The sequence below is a fragment of the Poecilia mexicana genome, unplaced genomic scaffold (assembly GCF_051168715.1).
Source record: "Poecilia mexicana isolate PSO_F unplaced genomic scaffold, ASM5116871v1 scaffold_18, whole genome shotgun sequence".
NCBI classification, from domain to species: domain Eukaryota; kingdom Metazoa; phylum Chordata; class Actinopteri; order Cyprinodontiformes; family Poeciliidae; genus Poecilia; species Poecilia mexicana.
The window spans coordinates 9,518,588-9,544,054 of NW_028263387.1; the positions used below are offsets into that span (position 1 = coordinate 9,518,588).

General features: G+C 35.9%; 1 protein-coding gene across 1 annotated transcript; it reads right to left on the reverse strand.

The window, feature by feature from the left end:
- Nucleotides 1-504: 504 nt before the first annotated feature.
- LOC106906547 (basement membrane-specific heparan sulfate proteoglycan core protein-like) lies at nt 505-25,467 on the reverse strand. The gene is given in 37 exon segments (XM_088016023.1): nt 505-1,194; nt 1,432-1,491; nt 1,860-1,919; nt 2,007-2,069; nt 2,355-2,480; nt 2,661-2,909; nt 3,466-3,729; nt 3,895-4,191; nt 4,649-4,918; nt 5,284-5,556; nt 6,270-6,302; nt 8,486-8,618; nt 10,631-10,707; nt 11,036-11,095; nt 11,185-11,244; nt 11,328-11,378; nt 11,568-11,650; nt 11,738-11,753; nt 11,842-11,952; nt 13,426-13,689; nt 14,350-14,616; nt 14,743-15,006; nt 15,682-15,957; nt 16,079-16,384; nt 16,981-17,061; nt 19,675-19,746; nt 19,950-20,000; nt 20,390-20,467; nt 20,544-20,561; nt 20,719-20,817; nt 21,556-21,825; nt 21,944-22,207; nt 23,543-23,595; nt 23,597-23,801; nt 23,930-24,193; nt 24,648-24,914; nt 25,047-25,467. Coding segments are annotated over 37 exon segments (5,544 nt in total). The 5' UTR covers nt 25,111-25,467; the 3' UTR covers nt 505-1,099.

Genomic DNA, 25,467 nt, shown 5'->3' on the forward strand with positions numbered 1-25,467 from the left:
AAACAGAATTTTATGTTTTCTGCCCAAAACTGTCAGTAAAACGTCTAGTCACAAAACAATCCGAGATATCTGGAATGTAAGGGCGGTAAAACCGAATTTATGTTAAAACGGCTTGCCATAGAACCACACGTCAAGCGACTGTACAAACAGATTATTTATTTACCAAGCACATAATGAGTGCTGTGGATGAGGAGAGGCAATGTAACTCGTAAATACATATTTTTCTTCCAGATGCAAAATGATAACCAACCTGGTAGATCAAGGGCCGAAGTGGAATATTCATATAATTTATGTCTTTTTTTTTCTTTTTTTTTTTTTTAGAGTTAATTGCGAATGCGTCTTGTATTCAGTTTTATTTCTAATTATATGTAATTCGTAGTTCCCTTCGAAGGAGCAGCGGAATGACAGCGGTGATGTTCAAACATTTTGATTTTGATTTTGCTGCTGACATCAGGAAAAAGACGGGAATGTTATAAAGAACAATCAGGAAGGGAAGGGGAAAGATGGCCTTTAATGTTTTTATTTTTTTAGTCAACGCATGCAGATGAAAAATTATTTCACACAAGTTAACAAGATACCGTTAGGCAAACAAAATAGAAGAAAAATCTGCCAGAATAAATCCAACCACATCAGTAAGTAATGAAACTTAACAGCAAGTTCAAATCCAAGTTTGGCAGTTGTGTAGTTATCTTAAATGGTAAAACAATAAACTCATTACAAATTATCATGCAACAACTCACCCATTTTAATATAGATAAATTAGTACAAACTTGACAATAAGAATGTATTTTAGCTGATTCATTCATCTTAAAACATACACAGTGTGTTTATCATGCGCAACATTGATTTAGACGTTAAAAAGAAGATTTTTAGTAAATAAAACAGTTGAGTTTTTTTGTTAAAACAGAATTTTTCCATAGCACGCAGAAGCTACGAGCTTTATAATATGTTTTTCCACGTTCAAAAACTGCTTCTGTCACAAACTTGCAATTGAAAAGTATATAGGTAAGCTGACCTGAGCATGTTTAATCCAAATTTTGACTCGTGTAATGAATCAAACAGGTTGCATTGAGTTTAATAGATTGTAAATTTATTCAGCTCACCCTACATCCTGCCTGGTAGCACTGTTATCCATGATGGGTACTGATTTGATTACAGAATAAATTACATCTGAGGGTGGAGGACTCAACTCTCCTGTAAAGAGAAAGACTTATTGAAAACACAATACGAAGTCTAATCTTGTATAAACAATAAAAAGTAGGTAAACTTGGCAAATAAATCTTCCATTATTCAAATCATCATTGAGATTAATAATCCCTTTTCCCATGATCTGGAAATCTTACAACAATATTCTTTGAATGCACATAAAATATTTTAATATATGTAAACAGAGAGAAACATTAAAAACTGAAGATGACGTGCAGGTTTTACCTTTCCTCTTTTTCTTGGCTTTGTTCTGCTGGCTGATGTCATCATATTCCGGAATCAAATCTGAAACAGAAAACCCATTCAATCATCTGACATGTCTGGATTAAATACCAATAATTACCATGTTGATAAGTGATAGGAAATTAATAGGGATGCAGATTTTTGTTGGGGACTGTGGGGGAAAAAAAGCATGTATACACCACTGCAACATGCAAACTGCATGCAGAAAACCCTCAGACTGTAATTTAATCCGGGCCGTCTTGCTGGGATGCAACAGTGTAAACACATACGAATTAAATAATCTCTAAAACTCCTAAACTGTGCGTCTCATCTGTCATTTTCCTTTAGTTCTAATCCAAGAATCTGATCATCTAAGCAGTGTGACATCATGAGACATATTTCACAAATCGACGGAAGCAGCCGACTTGTACCTGCAGCTCCTCTTTTCACTTCAGAGTAAACGGCGCCCTCTTCTGTTTTCGGAGGCCCTCCTGCTCCGATAAACAAAAAAATAAACAAAACAAGAAGGTGGCGATAGGATGTAAGTAATTATGTTGCACATTGTGTTTAGAACTCACTCTTCTTTCCAACGTTTTTCACTTCAATCTGAGCGTAGGTAACTTCTCTGGACTCCTCAGGGGCTGGAATATTTAAACGTTTTTAGATCAGTTTCCTAGATACATGAATAACTTAATTTGGAATTCTGAAAAAAAAAATCATATTTGACATTGTCATAAACTAGATTTAAGTTCTGCTGTGAAAGAACAGAGTTGCATTTGTTCGTTTCATTCTGGTTAACTCCATAATTTGTGGTGGAGCTCAACAAGATGAAAATACAATAAAGTGAATACAAATGACTATTTCTAAAAATAAAAAAAGCATAAAAACAAGTTGGATGAATGAATGTGAGGAGAAAAAGGTCTCACCTTTGGAGCGTATGTAATAAGACAAAAACAACAGGAGAATAATGAGAAGGATTCCACTAAATGGTCCAACGATCAGCAGCACATTGGATGAAGAGCTGACAGGAGCGGGAAGGTTTACAAGAAACACTGAATTGTGAGAAAAGAAAGAAATGTTATCTAACTGTAGGTTTTACAGCAATTGTCAGAAAAAACATGCAAAAATCTACAGCGCATTAACACAAACATCCTCAATGTTCACCTTGTTCCTCTCTAACATTTAAAAGCTTTTACTGAATAAAATCCATCAAACATTTTCCTCCTCCTCACCTCTAACAGACATCCAGCTCCTTGGTGAATCTTTTCCTGAATGTTGACATTTGTAGAAACCTTCATCTGACTTTGACACTGCAGAGATATTCAGCTCCCCTCTGCTGTCACTATGGAGGAGTTTATCATTATGATAGAAAAACACATTGGAGAGAAGTTGCTGTTTTTTATCTCTGCAGCTCAGAATCACAGGATCTCCTTCAGTCACAGGATGAACAGGACTCAGCAGGAGAGGAGCAGAATCATCATCTGTTAAAAAAACAAAAACAAAAAAAAAGTAAGGGATTTTGACTTTTTCTTTAACATTACAAATTAAATGAATATGAGGAAGCAATAAAAAAGGAAATTATGACATTACCTTTTTTTTTTTTTACAATTCTAAACCTAAGACCTGCTACTTTAAATGTTTGTGTAGGTTTAGTACTTTTTTTTAAGCTTTTTTTAAACATAACAGCTGTTTACATACAAAGCATTAAATCAAACTAAACTTTCTCTCCTTAAATCAGTTACAAATACTAAAAACTAACCATTTGCCATAGTAATTCAGAAATATACATATATGTTCTTAACACTAGGTGGCAGTGCAGTATTCACTGTAATGACATGACAAATAACAATGGGTACTTTAGCAGCAAAGATTCGCCAAGGAGCTGGACGTCTGTTAGAGGTGAAGAGGATTCAAATATTTGATTCATTTTATTCAGTAAAAGCTTTTAAATAAGCTCATACGCTCAGTGTCATACATTATTTACACTGAAATAGCTTTAAAAAATAATAATTAAAAATAAAACAAATAATAACATACTCTGTAAAGTGATGTTTACTGCATTGCTGAATTCTCCCAAACCAGACTCACACCAGAATATTCCACCATCAGACCAGTTACTGATTATGGATTGTTTTCTTGTTCTCCAGTTGGATGAGTTCAGAAATGAAGGCTGGCCCGTTTCTGAAACCCTCATCAGCCTCCAGTCAGCAGAGTTTCCTTCACAGTGGAAAGAGACCGAATCAGAGCTGAAGTGTTGAACTCTGTCAGGATTCACTTTGAGAGAGGATCCAGGATGAAACTCTGACAAAAGAAAAAAATACAAAAAACACAGTGAGATTTTAAAAATATATCTGTAAGAGTCTCATTATAGGATCCTTCTTAATTTAGAGCTAATAAGAACTTTAACTGTAAACCTTAAGCTGTACCTTCATTCGATTGAAGAGAAAGACGGGGAAAAAAACTGACCTGCAGACCACACAAATTTCGGTTTGCTTTTCACAGCTTGTTCCCCTCGTCCTGCTTCACAGACGTATCCTGTGGTATTTGTCTGTCCATGAATATTATAGGAATTCTCTTTAGTCCCATTGATGCTACCAGGCAGCAGCTCATAGCTGTAGGAGCTGCTTGATGGATCAGGAACAGCTTTATACCAGAAGAACCTCCATCTGGCAGACGGTTCTTCAACCTCACAGCTCAGAGTCACTGAGGCTCCAGGACTCAGCCATGATGGAGACACAGAGAGGACAGGGACAAGTTCATCTGCTGAAAGAGATTTCAATGAAATCAGTAGGTTCTTTGTTTACATTTTTTATTGCTCATTTCTTTCTTAACTTTGTTGCTGGTTTCTTACTAAAACACATTTGGAGTAATTTTTAACTGCTTATACTAGTTAATTTAATAACACACAAACTGACTCACTGTTATAAAGCTATAGCGTGTTGAACAGAAGTTAATCATTCAAAAAAGGATATTCTCTTATCAAAAAAAAACAAACAAACAAAAAAACCATACTAGTCCATTTCTGTACCACAACCTCTCTGCTGGAGGCAGACTGAACCCCAAACCTGAGGATGCTGTCCACCTTTTTGCTATCACAATGTTATTTAAAGTCTTATGCAAAACGTTTTAAATGTATATTTATTAATGCATTCTCATTGTTAAGAAAAAGTAGACCACATTACTGCGAAATCATTTTAACAAATGAAATGGACCAACTTACATACAGTTAATGAGAAAGCATCACTCCACTCTGTAGAGGAAAACCAGTCTCTTCTTCCTCTGCAGCTGTACGCTCCGCTGTCAGACTGTTTAGCTCCGGAGATCCTGTATTCACCTGAAGATGCTGTTTTCTCATGCGTCTTGTTTTTTCTCCATTCGTAGGTCCAGTTAATTTGTCCACCTCCCTGGATTTCACATCTGATGGTGACCGTCTCTCCTCCGTAAATCCGAGGCCACTTGTGGTCAGAGGTCACAGTGGCATTAAAAGAAACTGAGATACAAAAATATATGATTAGAAAATATAAGTGAAGATATTGTTACATATCAATGTAAAACAAGAATCAATGCGATGACAAAGAGTTATTTGATCAGGGAAGTTCTGATTGTCAAACATGAAACATTCCCAGAATGAAAAGCTTATGTGCAACAACATTCCTAATATTTAAGTAAAATATACATTTCTTAAATAAAACATATGATTTTTATGATTATTTTGGCCCAGGATTGTATCACACACTATCAGAGGTGTGTGTGATGTTCAAATAATCAAAATGATAATTTAATAAGAATTTAACATGCATTTTGGTTCACAAAGCTTTAGAAAACTGTCTGTCAGTTACAAACAACCAAACTTACGGGTTTCCTCAATAGTGACCATGTTGCTGTAATTTGTGAAGAAATTTAAACCTCCATTTTGTTCTTTTACTCCTCTGCAGCTGTACAGACCTCCTTTTGAGAGTTTGATGACTTTGTTTGCTTTATAGTTCCTCATATTCTGACCTTCAGACGACTCGGAATCATGTCTGTACCAGTGAATAACGAAGTGACCTGGATTATCCACAGTGCAGGTCAGAGTTACACTGCCCCCTGCTGGTAGAATAGTTTTATCTGCCGCCAGTTTAATTGTCCCTGGTGTTAGAGGAAAAACAAAGATTCATCAGTCATTGACAGATACTCAAATATTTGATCTACTTATATGCTGCGATTTTTAGAATAATCAGTCTAACGTGTTTCTGATGCCAACACCAAAAATGAAATAGAACAAAAGTTTTACTAATAAGTGTTTTAAGGAATATGCTCTTAATATATAGTAAGCCAGTGCAAATGCAGTTCAGATTAATTAAAACTAATGTTTAACAAATTATCCTTGTTTAAAGTTTTTTAAATGGCCGTGTTTATAGGAAACAGAGTTCATTCAAATCAGTTTATTCATATTTAGCCAGTTCACAACAAACGCCATCTCGAGGGACCTTGAAAATTAACAGGTGAGGCTGTGGTGGCAAACAAAAATATCTTAAGGAAGTGAGATTATTTGCACAATGGAACAGAGCATTCTCACTGGCTGTGCTGCTGGGTGATGAATCGTTGTCTTCGCACCTTTTCATGCGAGACGTTCTGCTTTCAGGATAATTGATATGTAAAAATGTTCATTTATTATTTCTATTAAAATATGTTGTTGCTAAAAAAAATACAAAAAAATATGTTACTTTGCATAAGCGAGATGTTGCACTGAGCAACATGAAGACAACTACTCCATGATTAAAAATGATAACGATACCATAGCCAACTGAATGCTGACCATAAATCACATTTAACAGTTAAAAAGAAGAGAAAGATCTCACCTTCAGGATGTCCATAGGAAAACATGCTGAAAACTGTAATAAAGATTTACACATAATTTATAAGTAAACAAACAATTAAGATGAAATTTCAAAAGTTTTCATTCTTTGGTCTCTTAACATTTTTTTTTCAAGTTCTTTCTTGTATTCAGATCTATTCATCTTTGAAATCCATTCAGATCACCCATACTGTTTATCTGGTCCTGAAGAAACAGCATTACTACGGCCCCCACTGTGAGGATGGTGCATTCAGGGGGATGTAGAAAGTCAGTCATCTACCACACTGTGCTTGTTATGCATGACAAGTTTGGGCTCAGCGCTGCCTATATGCAGGTAAACACATAATTGGTTCACAAGTTATGCATCTTCCTCACTGCTACTTCTTAGCAGACCTGAAAGTCAGGTAATCAGTATATTTATGTACAAGATGTCCAAAAAACAAAAGACATTAAAACATGTACATGCTGCCAGAAACACCTGAAAGGAAACACTAAACCAAATCAGAGCACTAAAAACAAGACTTTTATCTGAAAAGTGGCTCCAAACTTTGTCGTAGCTTGAAGCTCTGAATGGAGGTCTGCTATCAGCTGCTTGGAAACTCACCTCACAAACAAACCAGGTGGGTTTTCTATGCAAGTCTAAGCACATCTACTCACCCTTTGTTTGAAGAGGAACATTAAGGAGAACATGAAAATAGATTAAGCTATTTTGAATAAAAGGTGAAGAAAACATTTCTAGCCAGCCGTTAGCTAGCTAGTTGGCAATAGAAGCTAAATGAAGAACAATGGCAAAGTTATTGTGATATTTCTCTTCTAGGTTTACATGAAGTCAAACCAGTGGCTGGCAACTAGTAGAAAATGACAGAGCTGCATATCGCACACGAGAAAATGCCACGTTGCCATGAATTCAACACAGACGATTGGACTGATTGAAGTGGGACCCAATAGAGTTAAAAAGCCTGTAACGGCCAGACCTCTGAAACCTTTCAAGCATGTAAGCAGTGGTGGCTCTTGGAGTCCCTTCCTTCTGCTGCCCCTTTACCAAATAAAAAGCCAAAAATTATCTGAATTTTGTTTTTTGCAGCAGAAAACCATAAAAGTAGGTATCCCAGACTCTCTGTACTCAGCAGATACATTTACTCCACTGCATATGTTTACAAACAGCAGCAAACATTTTTCAGGTCACAACTGATAGAGAAGGCATATTTTATTATTTTCTAGTCGCTTTTTAATGCCCCCCTGGGCAACTGCCCATGCAGCCCTTATCAAAAACTGTCACTGCATCTACAAAAACGTTGAGCGAAACACCAAATGATCTGCATGGAGGTGTGAGACGCTGTTAAAATATAACTTTTGTTACATGTCAATAAAACACATCCAGCCACCAACCATGATGATCTCTGCAGCATATGAACACAGATTGATTCCCGTATATATGTATATATAGTTTTTTTAGCAGTTCACACTTCTGCAGAACATTATATCTATATCACGCTATATCTGGTGATGATGCAGACGGGGACTATAAAAAAACTGAGTCAGTGGTTTAAGAATGATTGAAGAATTTAAATTTAGATGACTTCCTCAATTCATGTCATGATTTTTTTTATTATTATTTTAATCCCTCAACTTCAGCTAAGAAAATGCAAAAGCACCACCTATTTGACCATAAATAGGTGGTGCACCATTTGCACCATTGTTCATAAATATAAAGCCACCTGGAAGCTTGATAAAAACACTTCTATGACAGAATGGATCCACTTAAGACACGCAGGGAAACACTTCTAATCCTTCTCTGTTTATGACTCGGTCCAAGTAATTAAAACAAGCAAACCCACTTCCACATCATCAGGGTTGTTTAGCCGTTCTTTCAAATATTTCTTTGAAAAATGTCAAACCCCTTTATCTCAGTTTCCTTCCACGTCCAAAGCACATACCGTGTTAATCTGTCACGTGAAATACAAATACAACACAGAGCAATTGATAATTTGTATTACAATTTTATTCTATATTTCAAAAACTAAGCTTAAATAAATAAACAAATAGCTTTCTCTTGCCTTCTAACTCAACAACATGACTAATGATTAAACTAAACTGCTGGGGAAAATAATAAACATATTAAATAAAAACTGTTTAAAAAACTAAACACACCGATGATGCAATGTACCTTCTTCTACAGGTTCTACATTCTGAATTTTTGCACAATATCTCCGTACTTACAGAGGAAGCCCATCCAGAGCAGATCGTGCTGCATCCTCACAGCCAGACTTACTGCACAGCTAATGATTAATGCTTCTGCTTTTCTATAGATATAATGTTGACCGAAAAAGGAGTTCCATCCGATGCAGAGATGCGGCCATCATGTTTCACACATCAATGCTAAATATATCATGTCTGTGGTTCACCCTCGCGTCTGTGGCTGCGTTTCCCATAGCAGTTTTTAGACATAGGAACAATTTCTGCAAAGCATCAGAAACTAAGCTTGTTGAATCTCTAAAGCTCTGACTGATATATAAAAAAAAATCCCAAATGAATATAGTGCAATAATTGTTTCAAAATGAACTATGCTTTTTTTTGTGCATGCAATATTGGATCCCTTTAATGGCCAAGCTATTAAAATGTTCAAGGATTGTTTGGGGACTAGAAACCAGACTTTTGTTCTCGGTTTTAAAGCTTAGTTCCTCAAATTCACATTTATTTTTATGCTTACTTTTCAGTCAGAACACTAAAGTTAAAGGCCTGCTGTGACCTCAGCATATTGAAGATGTGGTGGGGGCAGTGGCAGTGTGGTTTCATCTCTTATAACAGGAAATCAACTTGAACATGTGACTAAAGTGTATATTTTTCCAGAGCAGTCATTTGGAAACGCATATTTATATTGACTAAAGTTTAAAAAGAAATGTGTCGTCAAGTAAAATCTTACTGATCTCAGTTACTTAACATAAGTAATTATGCAATAAAAAAAATAGCCAACTCGACTGCTTAACATTTCCACATTTGATTAGGTAACAAAAAGAGACTCGTGGTTCTTTTCTAGTTTGATATCTGCAGAGTCCCAAGCAATAACATTTACCAACAGAGCTGCAATCCTGCAAATAGCTTATAAAAAGGCATCTGCATTATTTGCTATATGACTTTTTTTCCCTAATACTTTGAGGATTTCTGAGCACTTTCTTCAAAATTGCTAAACTTGCACATTAGAGTAGTTGCCCAAGTCCTAAAATGAAGTTAATTTGTCACTGTTTTTTTTTTTATTCTAATGGCCTTTATTTGAAAGTGCTAGGACAGGAAAGTTGGTAAATGGAGAGAGGTAGGACATGCAGCAAAGGTCACCAGGCCAGGAATCGAACCTGCGACGGCCTCATCAAGGACTAAGGCCTCCTTATGTAGGGTGCGCTTAACCCCTACACCACTACATCATCCTCCTGGTCACTGTTTTTATAGGACCTGGTGTCCAGTTTGTCAGCAGTGAAACCACGGAGCTTAAATAAGGAGGAAAATATTGAACAGAAAACAAATGCAAGAAAAAACAGATTTTGCTTTGACTTTTTATGTGATCTTGATCTCATCATGTATGTTCGAGATGACATGTTTCAAACATTTGGTCACGAAAGGCATGAATACATAAACAAGCACACAATCAGCTTAATCTTTTCCATTCGCTCATTTTCACACCTCGACCTCTGAGCCTTGAGGTCGAGGCGGCCGCCACGGCTTGTGGTAGATAAACGGGTTAGTTTCTCTATGAGCAATCGTGATGAGAACAGTTGAGTATCTCACGGAACATGAAAAGCATGTAATTTATTCATCCAGAACTTTAATGATAAAAATACTCATCGCGCTCATTTACCACTAATCACATTTGCTTGAAATTCCAGAAAACCACTTTGAGAAGCAGATGGAAATGCACCAAATTTACACATTTACCTAATTCATACAGTTAAAAAGCCGTTCTTCCATATACAAAAAAAAAACTTTTGAATTTAAAGGAAAAATAAATACTTTTTACATATCCCCGCCTTTACCATTGTACTGTTAAGAAACTAAAAAAATAATGCTAGTAATTTTAATTAACTCAAAACAAGAAAAGTTTTGTGTGATTTAATCTCAGAATGAGAAAAAGGAATCATTTATTTTTACAGCATGTGTAACTAATATAACAAAATAAAGCAAAGTAAAGCAGAATAAGCAGAGTTGCCAGTATAATAAATGACCGCGAATGTTGAGAGGGATTATTTTAAACACACACAAAGCAACAGCTAAAATCAGTTTTATGAAAGGTTAATATTTGGTTTGTTACAATCGATCCTACAAAAACTGCATGAGTTAGAAGCTGTAGACTGAGCTATCAAAGCAGGCAGCCTACATGGTGTTACTGTTCTCTGGTCCAGAGTTGATTTCAGAGTAAACAGCCTCTTCTTTTGCTCCAGGGCTCCCCCTACCTGTGAAAGGACAACAACTTCAATGTACTTAATACACAATTTATTTATTTTTTTACTCGCTTTAAACTTTAAGTTCCTACAATTAATTTTCCTGTAAATTCTTAAATCTACGTACAAATAAGTAAGAAGCAAAAATTCACTTTTGGTTTATTTTATTTTTGAATATTTTATCACATGTCTAAATATTTATATTTTTACATACATGAGGATGGCTTACAATGTGTAAAAAATTAAAGCATTTCTATTTTGTCAAAAAAAGAAGCTTTGTTTTTGTCCAACATTGGTTGATAGCAATGAAAAGTATATTGTTAGTTGGACTTCACTGTACCTTCCATTCCAGGTTCCAGACAATGGTAAACAGCGCCCTCTGCTGGTTCATTTGGGGTACCTGTTCAAATAAACACGTCACAATTTCAAAAAAAAAAAGTGATCAAAACAAGGCAGATTTTTTTTCTTTAAGTTGTATTTGTGACTTACTGTCTTTCCCAAAGTTTTTCAGTTCAATCAGAGAGTAGGTTACATCCCTGGGTTTGAATCCTGAAACATTTCAGGATTTTCCAGATCAGTTACTTGCATTTGAACGTGTATCAGTTAAATATGGTGGAAAAGATTCACTTTACCATTTCCACTGGGCTCTGAGAAGTTGACCGACTCGTAGATATGATCGTCACCTACAGTGCAGGGAAAAAAGTGAATATTTTATGAACACAAACACTGTAATCTCTCCATTCTGTTTATTTCAGTAAGGATATTGTAAAGCGTTCCTTACTGTATATGGAAAACGCAATCTTATCGATACAAATGAAAACATAATTAAAAATGTCTGCAGTATTAAGGACAAACACTGTTTAATTTCTGACCATGCAGAGGAGAGCTGCTGTCATCAGCTTCATTCTTGTTGAATCCATTATTTACTCTGAATCTGCTTCTTAGCAGCTTCCACCTAAAACAGTGTTGATGGTGTGAATTATTTTCACAGAAATGTAGTAATTTTAGATATTTTTAATGTGCAGTGATGTGCTTTACTGACCCAGGCCAGCGTAAATCTGTGAAAAACAAATATATTATTTTAATACTTCATTGTTCAAATCCTCCTACTGCTTTTTATTATACCTTCACAATTACCAATCTCACCTTTGGACAGCCTGTAGTACCACAGTAACACCAGAAGAAGAACCAGGAGGATTCCACTGACAGGTCCGACGATCATAAGGACAGGAGATGAAGAGCTGCCAGGAGTGGACACTGTTACCGGAAAGAAGAACAGTGTCATGTACATTTTGTTTATATGAAATATAATTTATTTCTTATTCAGTTATGAAAAAAATATAGAGTATACATGTATAAACTAAAATGTAAACTAAAATAAAACTAAACAAAAAATGTCTACAGAAGAAACATTTTGTCAGCCAGCTGAGCAGAATCCCCACCTACAACCGTCCTACTGACGATGCGTATCCATAGCAACTCCTAAATCTGGACGTCCTCCATGTCCCACCTATGTTCCTTTGAACACACATTACGCTGTTTAAATATGATCATGGAAATGTTAGCAAAAACATAGACTTGTCTTGAATACCATTATCAACGTTAGGTCTAATTAACGTAATATTTCTAACACCCAGATATTTATTTTAAGGGAAAAAATAGTATTTTCTTTAGAAACAAAAAATATTTTCCCTACTTCATATTTGCAAATTGTGTCTGTTTGTGGGAAGTATTATCTAAGTACAACCATTTAAAAAAAAAAAAAAGTTTTATTAGGTTTTCATCTTGTGTGCAGTCTTTAGACGAAATCTGTTTGTTTAGTATAGCCACTGTTTCATTTACGCCACATCAACAACACATTCACTTAATAGAAAACAATGAAAAAACATCTTGAAAGCATTATCACATAGCTTTTTCACCGCAAACTTCTTGACATTCTTCTTCTAAGTAATATATTACTGAAAATATGTAGAATCTCCAGCTATTTATATCATTTCCACATAAATCTTTTCAATTGAGAATAAAATACATAGGCACAGTTAAAATCAAACAGGAGGGGCCAGCGTGATAATGTATTTTCAATCAGTGTCAGATCTGTTTGCGATGAGGCCAACATTGAATTCCCATTATTAGACAACAGCAGAGAAAAATAAAACATTGGTACCTTATCACTTGAATGGAATATAATCAGAATATTTCTACTGTGTTTTGTATTTGCAGAGCTCATCTCAGCAACAAGGCAGTTCTAACGGTTTTGAACTGATGGAAGATGCTCTGCTGGTCTTTGGGCTCCGACCAGCTGCCTGGTTTTGGTAAAACAAAATCCTGACTCACCAGACACTGGGATCTTTTCACTCCACTTTGTAACAGAAAACCAGTCGTCTCTGTTTCTACACTGACACATGTACTCTTCAGTGCTGGACTCAGAAACCGTCACATTCAGGTCTTTGTAATTGCCCACTTTTACAGTTGACCCATCTCTCCTCCATTCACACGTCCACTCAGTGGTTTCTCCTCCCCAGACCTCACATGTCAGAGTGATCGTCTCACCACTGAACATCTGAGGCCAGTTTGGTCGTTGAGTCACAACAACCTTGTTTGAAACTGTTTAAATTAAATATGGGCAGTTCCTAAATATAAAATAAAATTTAAAAAAATACCTCACGGGTTTCCTCTAAAATGTAAACAATCAGCAGCTACATTTAAAAATAAATAAATAAAAATACTTACATCTTATTGTGATGTTGATCTCATCACTTATAACACTGTAGAAGTTTGTCTTTCCTCTCACTCCCACACATCGGTAGATTCCTCCTTGTTTTACATTAATATCTCTGTTTTCTTCATCAGTGAGTTGAACTTCAGGTATGATTTTGGTCTTTCTGAACCATCTGTATTTCCATCCAGCAGAGGGCTCCACTGAGCAGCTCAGTGTCACACTGCCCCCTACTGGTATGGTTGTTGAACCTGCAGTCAGTTTGGCTCTGGGTAGAGCTGATGTTAATGAAATAAAATAAAAACGTTATGATGTAATCAAGATCTCATCATATGACAAACCTCAGTAATTGAGTTTCCCTCATAGGAATAGTGAATGAGGTTCATATTTGGACTTGTAACACTTAATTGTGAATTTTAATGAAAAAAATATTTTTGAAAGAAACACAAAACATGGGTTATATATCCATCAACTATTTGCTACTTGTATTTTGTGTATTTGTGATTTTATGTGAACATTATTGACTCAAACCATTTTGTGCAGTGTAGTGAAAAAGTTAATTTATATGCATCTACCGATTGCTTTAAATACAAATTTCTTGAAGAAAAATATTTTCACTTCAGATTAAAGTGCACAGGTACAATTCAATCAAAAATAAATATTGTTTTTTTGTTGTTATTAATAAAAATTGTACATATACTGTTGATGATTAAAGGACATATTCTCATGATCCCAAGTCAGAAACAAGTAAGACGTGTTAATCAGCACCATTGACTTATTACTTGGCTGGAATATTTATCAGAATCAGTAAACAACAACTTGCAAGATTACAAGATTTCCAATGTTCTACACCAACACATGAATTATTAGTAACCTTTTGACTCTGCATGATTTGGTTGTTTGTTGGGCTGGCCTCAATGACAGAAAGCCTGACTCACCTGAGACAGACACTGGGACCTTTTCACTCCAGTTTGTCACAGAATAGTCTCTGAGTCTACACTGACACATGTAGTCTCCACTGCTGGACTCAGAAACACTGACAGTCCAGTCTTTATCATTTCTTCTGGCTACAGTTTTCTCATCTCTCCTCCATTCACACGTCCACTCAGTGGTTTCTCCTCCCTGGACCTCACATGTCAGAGTGATCGTCTCACCACTGAAGATATGAGGCCAGTTTGGTCGAGTCACAACAACCTCGTTGGAAACTGTATTAATTAGATATGAGAAGTTGAAAAAACTAAAAATAAATTTTAATACCTTATGGGTTTCAACAAAATGTAAACAATAACCAATAGCTGCATTAAAAAAAAAAAAAAAACATTTGAACTTACATCTTATTGTGATGTTGACCTCGTCACTTACAACACTGTGAAAGTTTGTCTTTCCTCTCTCTCCCACACATCGGTAGATTCCCCCTTGTTTTACATTAATATCTCTGTTTTCTTCATCAGTGAGTTGAACTTCAGGTGTGTCTGATGTCCGTCTGAGCCATCTGTATTTCCATCCAGTAGAGGGCTCCACTGAGCAGCTCAGTGTCACACTGCCCCCTACTGGTATCTTTGTTGGACCTGCTGTCAGTTTGGCTTTGGGTTGAGCTGATGTTAATGAAATAAAATAAATACATTATGATGTAATCAAGATCTCATCATATGACCAACCTCAGTAATTGAGTTTCCCTCATAGGAATAGTGAATGAGGTTCATATTTGGACTTGTAACACTTAAATGTGAATTTTAATGAAAAAAATATTTTTGAAAGAAACAAAACATGGGTTATATATCCATCAACTATTTGCTACTTGTATTTTGTGTATTTGTGATTTTATGTGAACATTATTGACTCAAACCATTTTCTTAAAAAAGTGTAGTGAAAAAGTTAATTTATGTGCATCTACCGATTGCTTTAAATACAAATATATTCACTAGTGGAAAAAATTAAACAAAATGTTCAAAGTATTACTTGAAGAAAAATATTTTCACTTGAGATTAAAGTGCACAGGTACAATTCAATCAGGAATAAATATTTTTAATTTTTTTTTGTCATTAATAAAAATTGTACATACACTGTTGATGATTAAAGGACATATTCCCATGATCCCAAGTCAGAAACAAGTAAGACGTGTTAATCAGCACCATTGACTTATTACTTGGCTGGAATATTTATCAGAATCAGTAAACTACAACTTGCAAGATTTCTTATTAGTAACCTTTTGACTCTGCATGATTTGGTTGTTTGTTGGGCTGGCCTCAATGACAGAAAGCCTGACTCACCTGAGACAGACACTGGGACCTTTTCACTCCACTTTGTCACAGAATACCAGTCGTCTCTGAGTCTACACTGACACATGTAGTCTCCACTGCTGGACTCAGAAACACTGACAGTCCAGTCTTTATCATTACTTCTGGCTACAGTTTTCTCATCTCTCCTCCATTCACACGTCCACTCAGTGGTTTCTCCTCCCTGGACCTCACATGTCAGAGTGATCGTCTCACCACTGAAGATATGAGGCCAGTTTGGTCGTCGAGTCACAACAACCTCGTTGGAAACTGTATTAATTAGATATGAAAAGTTGGAAAAAATGAAAATAAATTTTAATACCTTATGGGTTTCAACAAAATGTAAACAATAACCAATAGCTGCATTAAAAAAAAAAACATTTGAACTCACAGGTTACTGTGATGTCGACCTCGTCACTTACAACACTGTGAAAGTTTGTCTTTCCTCTCTCTCCCACACATCGGTAGATTCCTCCTTGTTTTACATTAATATCTCTGTTTTCTTCATCAGTGAGTTTAACTTCAGGTGTGTATTTGGTCCGTCTCCACCATCTGTATTTCCATCCAGCAGAGGGCTCCACTGAGCAGCTCAGTGTCACACTGCCCCCTACTGGTATGGTTGTAGGACCTGCAGTCAGTTTGGCTTTGGGTTGAGCTGATGTTAAATAAAATAAAATAAAAATGTCAATTATCAACATGTTCAGTTATTCTCCAGTCAGATTGAGTAAAAATATTCAAATGTCTCAACATAATATATGACAAAACTCAATAACCGAGTCTGTCCAATAGGAATAAGTGTTATCTTAATTTAATGTCCCAATGAAAACAAACAAACAAACAAAAATTTATGCTATTCTGTGATTAGCTCACCTAATGAAGCATAATTTAATTATAACATAATAAGTTTAATTGTATTTCATAGAATTTGTGTTTTCTGTAGATGGGCGCGTTGCAACTGCTGAGTTTAAAAAGTCATTTTGGGAGGAACAAAAAAATCTAAGACCATTTTCTGCATATAGATTTAACTTACAGAGGAGTAAACATGTTAAGTGGCTTCACAACTCTTATAATGTACAAATCTAGTTGACAAAGCTCATTTGGACTCGCCTGTAACATTTAAAGAGACAGTACCACTGCACTTGGTCAAACTGAAGCTCTTCCTGACACCACAGCACTGATATTCACCACTGTAATCGATTTGGATAGGTTGTAACATGTAGCTTTTGTGCTGATCAGATTGAATAAATTGTTCTCCGTTTCTTCTAATCTCATATTCCCAGTCGGTGTCTTTGCCTTCATTCATGTCACAAGTGAAGGTCACGCTCTCTCCAGGATGAAAAGTCGACCAGTTGGGGTCAATAGTCAGATTTGCACCTAAAACGCAGCACAACACATTTAGCACATTTATCATGCAGTTAACACAGACGTGCCTCATTCTGAGTTTATAAGTAAATATGAGGAATAAAAGAGAAAATACCTTCAGCATGTCCACAGCAGAGGAGAGTATTCATCACTAAAATAAAACCTAAAACTTTTGTCATTATAAACGTTAAAGTTCAGATAAACGAGCTCAGAGTGTTCCTGCTTAGCGTGCAGCTCTGACACTGACCACGTTCTATTCACATCACCAATATTTCCGATCAGTATGACATCGCTAGTTTCCTGTTCTGTGAGTTCATGGTCGCTCTTTTTTTTTTATCTTCATCTGAAAAACATCACAGCTAAAACTTAAGAACTACCACGAAAAATGTTGAAACTTCCCTCACAATATTTTGACACTTAGTTTAACTTCCTTAAACTAAGGTGACTCATAAATACATAGCCCAGTTAAATGGTTTTAGGTAACCATTTGTTTGAAGGTAATGTTTAGTTTAGCTTAAAAGATTTATTTGCTCAAAAAACTAGATGAAAATATGATGTGCAAAACAAACAAAAAGATCTCAAAAACCTAATGTAAATAGGAGAGAACAAAGATAACACGTCTTAAAAATCATTACATTAGTGAACCTTATAATATACAGAATTTTTATCATTAAATAAAAGATTAGTTTAAAAGTAAGTTTAACTACGAATGAAGAAAAGTCAATGCACATACTATCAAAGGTGAACATTTTGTTCATTTTTTTTTTTCATTTTATCTGCGCCGTTCAAACACAGGAAGTGACATCGCTGCACAATAAGCCTGACACCCGCAGTGAAGGATTTCTCATGCCGATTTCCAGGCCTGATAATGACTTTCTGTGGGTCGGAGGAATATTTTTTGCATTTTATTTTAACACAAGTTGCACTGAATTCATCAAAGCAACCTAAAAAAGGACAGGTTTTACTTTTTCATTTTAAAACCTCTGACGTCAATCTTTTTTTTTGTTTCACCATGGAGAACTGACACTTCCTGTCCACCTAACAGAAGCCATTTTGAGGGAAACCTGTTAAATAAGGCTTTACGCTTTAGTGCAGAGCCTTTAACCAATTGTTTGACGTGTTATTTTAATAAATACAACATAAAATCATAATTTGTTGCACATGTTGTTAACCTCATTGTTCGTCTTGTTAATCTTTCTGCAGATTGTGGAATCAAATTTAATACCAGTAAACAATGAAAGTCCACATGTAGGATCATAATGTCCAATCATTTTCCACCAGTTTGAAAACAAAATATTTAATTCTTTCTGCTTTGAACTCGTAACAGACTGAATACTTGTGTCATGTCTTCTTAGACTGCAAACTTAAATGCTGTTTTTTGTTAACACTGAACAAAACTTTAAAACAATCCAATCAACATCATTAATGTTTTACACACCATGCATTCATGAACCTTCACTCATTTTATTTGAAACAAGCACCGAAATTCAAACTGTGATAGTCTTGTATTTACTACAAGCACAGCATAAATGCAAAAGCTACAAATTCAGCTGTCCAGGTCAGAAGGGAGTTTGTAATTTTCACCTTTAATTTCATTTCACAAGAATCTTACAACATTTCATGTTATGAATGTTCGACCTGTCCTATTTATGACATGGGGGAAAATGTAAAATTAGAGCACATTTGATTCTTGAAGAGATATTGCATAAATCATCATAAAACTGCAGAAAAGCAATAATCATCATAACATATAATGAAAACATGGCAGCAGAGTTATTCAGTGTAGTTTCTGATCGTAGAACAATCTGGAGGATCTGTTGCTGCTGAACTCCAATTTCCTGCTGACAGAGAGAGAGAGAGAGAGAGAGAGAGAGAGAGAGAGAGAGAGGATATATTTAAAAAATTAACATGTGCTTCAATTTATCCAAATGAAACATTTATGTTACTGTTAGTTGACATAAAAACACAATACATATCAAATAAGACAAGAATTTTGACTTTGTAACTTAAAACCCTGGAATTGGGCCTCTATCTCTTTAAGAAGCTCCTGCTCTTTCTGAAACCCCGCCTCCAGGAAGTCATAACAACATCGCTCCTCTGTTAACCCTTTAAACGTTTTTATTAACATTGAACTGAGAAGTAGCTCGCATAGTGAGCTCAGGAGACACCAATTCCAAAACAGCTAGTGCTTGCCAATTGCTGCAGGCTAGTCTGAAGGAGCCGAGTGGGGGGAGGGGGGCTCTGTGAGGCAGAGGCTCAGAAGCTGCACCTCTGAGGAGAAGCTTCGTCTCGAAGGCGGAGCTAAGTCCACCCAGGTGTTTTCCAAAGGTGAATGGTTGCCACGGGAGATTAAAGGATTTCTCAAAAATGTATGAAAGAATCAAGGCAACACTCCAAGTATGTTTTTTAATGAAAAAATACCATTCTAACATGATGTAAAGCTTACAAAAGTCGACTTTACATCATACTGCACCTTTAAAATCAGAATTGTGATCAATGTCAATCGGAAGGTGCTTGAGAATTACTAGGCAAGACAGTTTACCCTCCCAAAAGCTAAATAAATAAATGCATTCATAGATATTATAATAATAATAATAATAATAATTAATAATATCACTGACCTTCATGCTGAGCTTTTATGTCCTGGTCTCATGTTAACGTAAACAGAATCTTCCTCTGGATGATGATGACGACTCTCTGTTAAAATGGCGACATGGATAAAAATGTTAAAATTTAATTTAAAATCTACTGAATGTTTACTAATGGCTCCTCTTTGTGAAAAGTTCAGAGTATTTCTCAGGATTTCTCTTTCTGAAATATTTCCGCATGTTGAATGAGCCAGCTGTTATCTCCTTAAATAAGTCGGATGCTGCAGCTCTGCTGTAAAACATGAACTTCACCGTTTGCAGTGGCTCCTCGTGGACGGACTGTCTCATACACAGAAGTGGTGCCTGCAGCGAACAAAAGCATTTCAAGATTAAAGTTCTGATCTGAAAGCAGTTATATTATTCATATTACTTTGCCGTCTTAATCTTTCTGTTGACTGTAATCGTTTGTAATTATGAACCATTTGCCCTGAATGAACTCATGGTAACGACATAACTGTATTTTATTATGTTGAGCAGCAGAGACATAACATTGGTGGATTAATTGTGACAAAAAGTTCAGCACAAAGTTCAATTATTTAACTCTGTTGTTTTGTAGGCTAGAAATAAAAAGCTCCATTTGGACTTTGAGTCTTTAAATGTCTCTGTATTTTTGCTTTTATGAAGATGAATCAACAGAAAAAAAATGAAATCACATTATTATAAATGATAAATACATTTATTTTGTGACCTACCATGCAGCAGAGAGCTGTAAACGTGACCTTCAGTCTGATCCGCTCCATGACTGACGGCAGAGCTCTGGCTGCTGAACAAAATAAAAATATTAAAGTGAATTAAATGTAACAACGAATGAAAGAATCAGAAGTTCATGTTTAAAATGAGAAACTGACCTGAAGCAGAATAAATCTGTGGGAGAGTGAAAGAGGCGTCAGCATCATGAACACCAGAATTAAATAGATGAAATGTATTTAAAAATTACAGCTATATAATACATGTTATTATTTAATAAAGTATCTTTGGTGAAGAAGCGATCCGATCCAGTGTGAGACGAATAAGCTCTCACCATTGGACCGTCTGTAGCGCCACAACAGGAGAAGGAGGATGATGAGGACTCCACTAATCAGTCCAACAATTAAGAGCACAGGAGATGAAGACACAGTTACTGGAAGACATAAGTTAGTTATCATTAGACCCAAAGACATGATTTCCTACAAAAAAAAATTTTAATGTGACATCAAGGTTGAAGACAGACATCTTCAGTCTCTGTATTGATTTTTCTCAAACAGCTAAATGGTTTTAATGGATAAAATGCATTCAGTGGTTTAGATCTGCAATTTAAAAGAAAAAGTCATGAAGCTTTAATGTAGGAATGCTCACCTGTAAAAATCTATTAGACGTGATGATAATGACATCAGTAACTGTTTCAATTGCTAAAAATGTTAAAATGAGAAAATAAGCTCTGAAAGTCACTGCAAACAGGAAACATTAAGAAGGAATTAAACGTCATTAGTGCTTTTGTAGCATTTATGTATATTTTTTTTTATTAAATCATTTGGATTGAAGTTTAAACAGGTAAAGAAATAGACTATATTTCTGGACATTAACATGTATCCTGACATATTATGGTTTCTAATGATTCATTTTTAGAGAACATGAATAAATTCAGGTTTTGTTATCCATATGTTCCCATGATCCAGGTCAGAACAAAGAAGGAAGTGTTAACCAACACTATCAACTCATTACTTGGCTGGACTCTTTATCAAACTCTGTAAATTGTGTTTTTATTATTACAGAAATAATAAAAAACACAATTTTTATTATTAAATGTTCTACTATAGCTACCATAACTTATTAGTACTTTCAGGGAGATGCTCAGCTGGCACAAAAAATCCTGACTCACCAGACACTGGGACCTTTTCACTCCACTTTGTAACAGAATACCAGTCGTCTCTGTTTCTACACTGACACATGTAGTCTCCACTGCTGGACTCAGAAACCGTCACATTCAGGTCTTTGTCATTTCCCACTTTTATAGTTGTCCGATCTCTCCTCCATTCACACGTCCACTCAGTGGTTTCTCCTCCCTGGACCTCACATGTCAGAGTGACCGTCTCGCCACTGAAGATCTGAGAACTGTTTGGATGTCGACTCACAAAAACCTCGTTGGAAACTGTATTAATTAGATATGAAGAGATGAAAACCATGATAGCAAACTGAAAACACCTAAGGGGGCTCAACTAAAATCTACACAATAATCAACAGCATTTTAAATAAATAATTGAACTTACAGGTTATTTTGATGTCGGCCTCGTCACTTACAAAACTGTAGAAGTTTGCATTTCCTCTACTTCCCATACATTGGTAGATTCCCCCTTGTGTTACATTAATATCTCTGTTTTCTTCAATCGTGACTTGAACTTCAGGTGGGTTTTTGGTCTTTCTGAACCATCTGTATTTCCATCCAGCAGAGGGCTCTAGAGAGCAGCTCAGTGTCACACTGCCCCCTACTGGTATGGTTGAAGAACCAGGAGTCAGTGTGACTTTGGGTTGAACTGATGTAAATAAAATAAAATAAAATAAATACGTTATGATGCAATCCAGCTGAGTGTAAATACTCAAAGCTCTCAGTAAAAAGAAAAGAATAATTTCTGAAATTTTAATTATCGAACCCTCTTTACAATTAATAAAATTGTGGAGAAAAAAAAAAAGATTGTATGTGTCAAAACCCGTTAGCTGACATCTGCCGCTCTTCCTGAGCGTCACGCTACGACTGCGGGTTAAACAATTTAATCTTGCTGAAACGTTCCCCAAAAGAGGAAAAATTAAGCAAACACTGTTGCTTCACCGTCTGACACCACCTGAACCTGGGAATCAACATCCTCCTCTTTCCGTGGATCACACAGGTTGGCTTCGCTTCCATGTCTTTATTTGTATTTAGCATAACAAAAGGGTTCACTGCTTTAGTGGTTTAAGTTCGTGCTGGCTTTGTGCGACGCGCACATGATGCGCATTGGAGAGATGTGCAGTGATAGTTTTACCTTCCAATCTGTCGGACTTGTTTTTTTTCCGACCACCAGAAGTCTTTGCACAATTTTAATAGTAAAGAGGGTTGGATAATAAAAATATACAATAACTTTCCTTCTTTTATTTAAAGGAAAATCTCACAGTGTGTACAGCAGCTATAATAAACCATACTGCCAGTCACTTGTGGGAGATTTGGAATCTCACAGAAAAGCTAAAAAAGGGAATCAAACTTAAAACTCTGAACTAAGAACTTCTGATCACATAATAGCTATTAACCACAGCTGCCATTGTAAATTATTACTTATAACTATTGTCAGTAGTCCCCAACATTAATGTGATTAGACTGCATGTAATCATATGTATTACTGTTACAAGGCTGAGCCAAGAAAATGTCTGTATCAAACAAGTAGCCCTTTGTGTTACTCTGTACCCGTGAAGAAGCTCCCAGTCTCAAAAAGGTTGGTGACCCCTGCTTTGCAGTAAATAAAGATATATTCACTTAGTGGAAAAAAAAATAATAAAATTAAACGTTGAAAGCATTTCTTGAAGAAAAATATTTTCACTTGCGATTGAAGTGCACAGGCACAATTTCATCAAGAATAAATATTGCGTGTTTTTTTTTTTCCATTAATAAAAATTGTACATACACTGTAAGACATGTTAGTCAACACCGTTAACTTATTACTTGGGTGGAATATTTATCAGAATCAGTAAAATGCAATTTCTATGATTACAAAACCAGATTTCCAATGTTCTACACCAACACACACAAATTATTACTTTCAGGCAGATGCTCTGCTAACTATTGGCTCTGTCTGATTTGGTTGTGTTGGGCTGGCCCTGATAACGAAACATCCTGTCACCTGACACAGACACTGGGATCTCTTCACTCCAGTTTGTCACAGAATGCCAGTCGACACATGTAGTCTCCGCTGCTGGACTCAGAAACACTGACAGTCCAGACTTTATCATTTCTTCTGGCTACAGTTCTCCCATCTCTCCTCCATTCACATGTCCACTCAGTGGTTTCTCCTCCCTTGACCTCACATGTCAGGGTGATCGTCTCACCACTGAACATCTGAGGCCAGTTTGGTTGTCGAGTCACAACAACCTTGTTTGAAACTGTTTACATTAAATATGGGCAGTTCCTAAATATAAAATAAAAAATAAAAATACATCACGGGTTTCCTCTAAAATGTAAACAATCAGCAGCTACATTTAAAAATAAATAAATAAATAAAAATACTTGCATCTTATTGTGATGATGACATCGTCACTTACAACACTGTGAAAGTTTGTCTTTCCTCTCTCTCCCACACATCGGTAGATTCCCCCTTGTTTTACATTAATATCTCTGTTTTCTTCATCAGTGAGTTGAACTTCAGGTGTGTCTGATGTCCGTCTCCACCATCTGTATTTCCATCCAGTAGAGGGCTCCACTGAGCAGCTCAGTGTCACACTGCCCCCTACTGGTATGGTTGTAGGACCTGCAGTCAGTTTGGCTCTGGGTTGAGCTGATGTTAATGAAATAAAATAAAAACGTCAATTATCAACATGTTCAGTTATTCTCCAGTCAGATTGAGTAAAAATATTCAAATGTCTCATCATAATATATGGCAAAACTCAATAACTGAGTCTGTCCAATGGGAATAAAGTGTTATCTTAATTTAATGTCCCAAAGAAAACAAACAAACAAAAAAAATTATTTATGCTATTCTGTGATTAGCTCACCTAATGAAGCATAATTTAATTATAACATAATAAGTTTAATTGTATTTCATAGAATTTGTGTTTTCTGTAGATGGGCGAGTTGCAACTGCTGAGTTTAAAAAGTCATTTTGGGAGGAACAAAAAAAGCTAAGATGATTTTCTGCATATAGATTTAACTTACAGAGGAGTAAACATGTTAAGTTTCTTCACAACTCTTATAATGTACAAATCTAGTTGACAAAGCTCATTTGGACTCACCTGTAACAGTTAAAGAGACAGTACCACTGCACTTGATCAAACTGAAGCTCTTCCTGACACCACAGCACTGATATTCACCGCTATGATCTGTTTTGATAGGTTGTAACGTGTAGCTTTTGCGCGGGTTAGAGTGAAAAAATTGTTCTCCATTTCTTCTAATCTCATATTCCCAGTCGGTGTCTTTGCCTTCATTCATGTCACAAGTGAAGGTCACGCTCTCTCCAGGATGAAAAGTCGACCAGTTGGGATCAATAGTCAGCACAGCAACTAAAACACAGCACAACACATTTAGCACATTGATGTACGTTTATAATACATTTTCACACATCAAATCAAGAAAAGAACACATATGCATATCTTTCTGTGTGAATAAATAAAAGAACAATAAAATCAAGATACCTTTAGCATGTCCAGAGCAGAGGAGAGCATTCAGACCTAAAATAACGGCTAAAACCTTTGTCATCTTCAACAGAAACAAAGTTCAGATAAATGAGCAAAGTGCGTCTCACGCTCACATCCAGCACTGAAGCTTGACAAGCACATCCTCTTCTTTACAAGTACATCTTATCTGTTTACCATCAGAATGACATCAGAGGTTCCAGCTAGTTTCTCTTCATCTGAGACAAAAACATCACACCTAAAATATCTGTGAGGAAAAAAAAAAGTCAAGCTACTCTGCCTCCTCCCAGCAGTCCTACTGCCATATTTGTCACAACAATGAAAATTCAAAGTTCAAACATAATTAAAGCCAAAAACATTTAATTAAACATTAACTGTCCCAACCTCACAAGAGCTCCGTCTTTCAGCTAAATCAACAGAT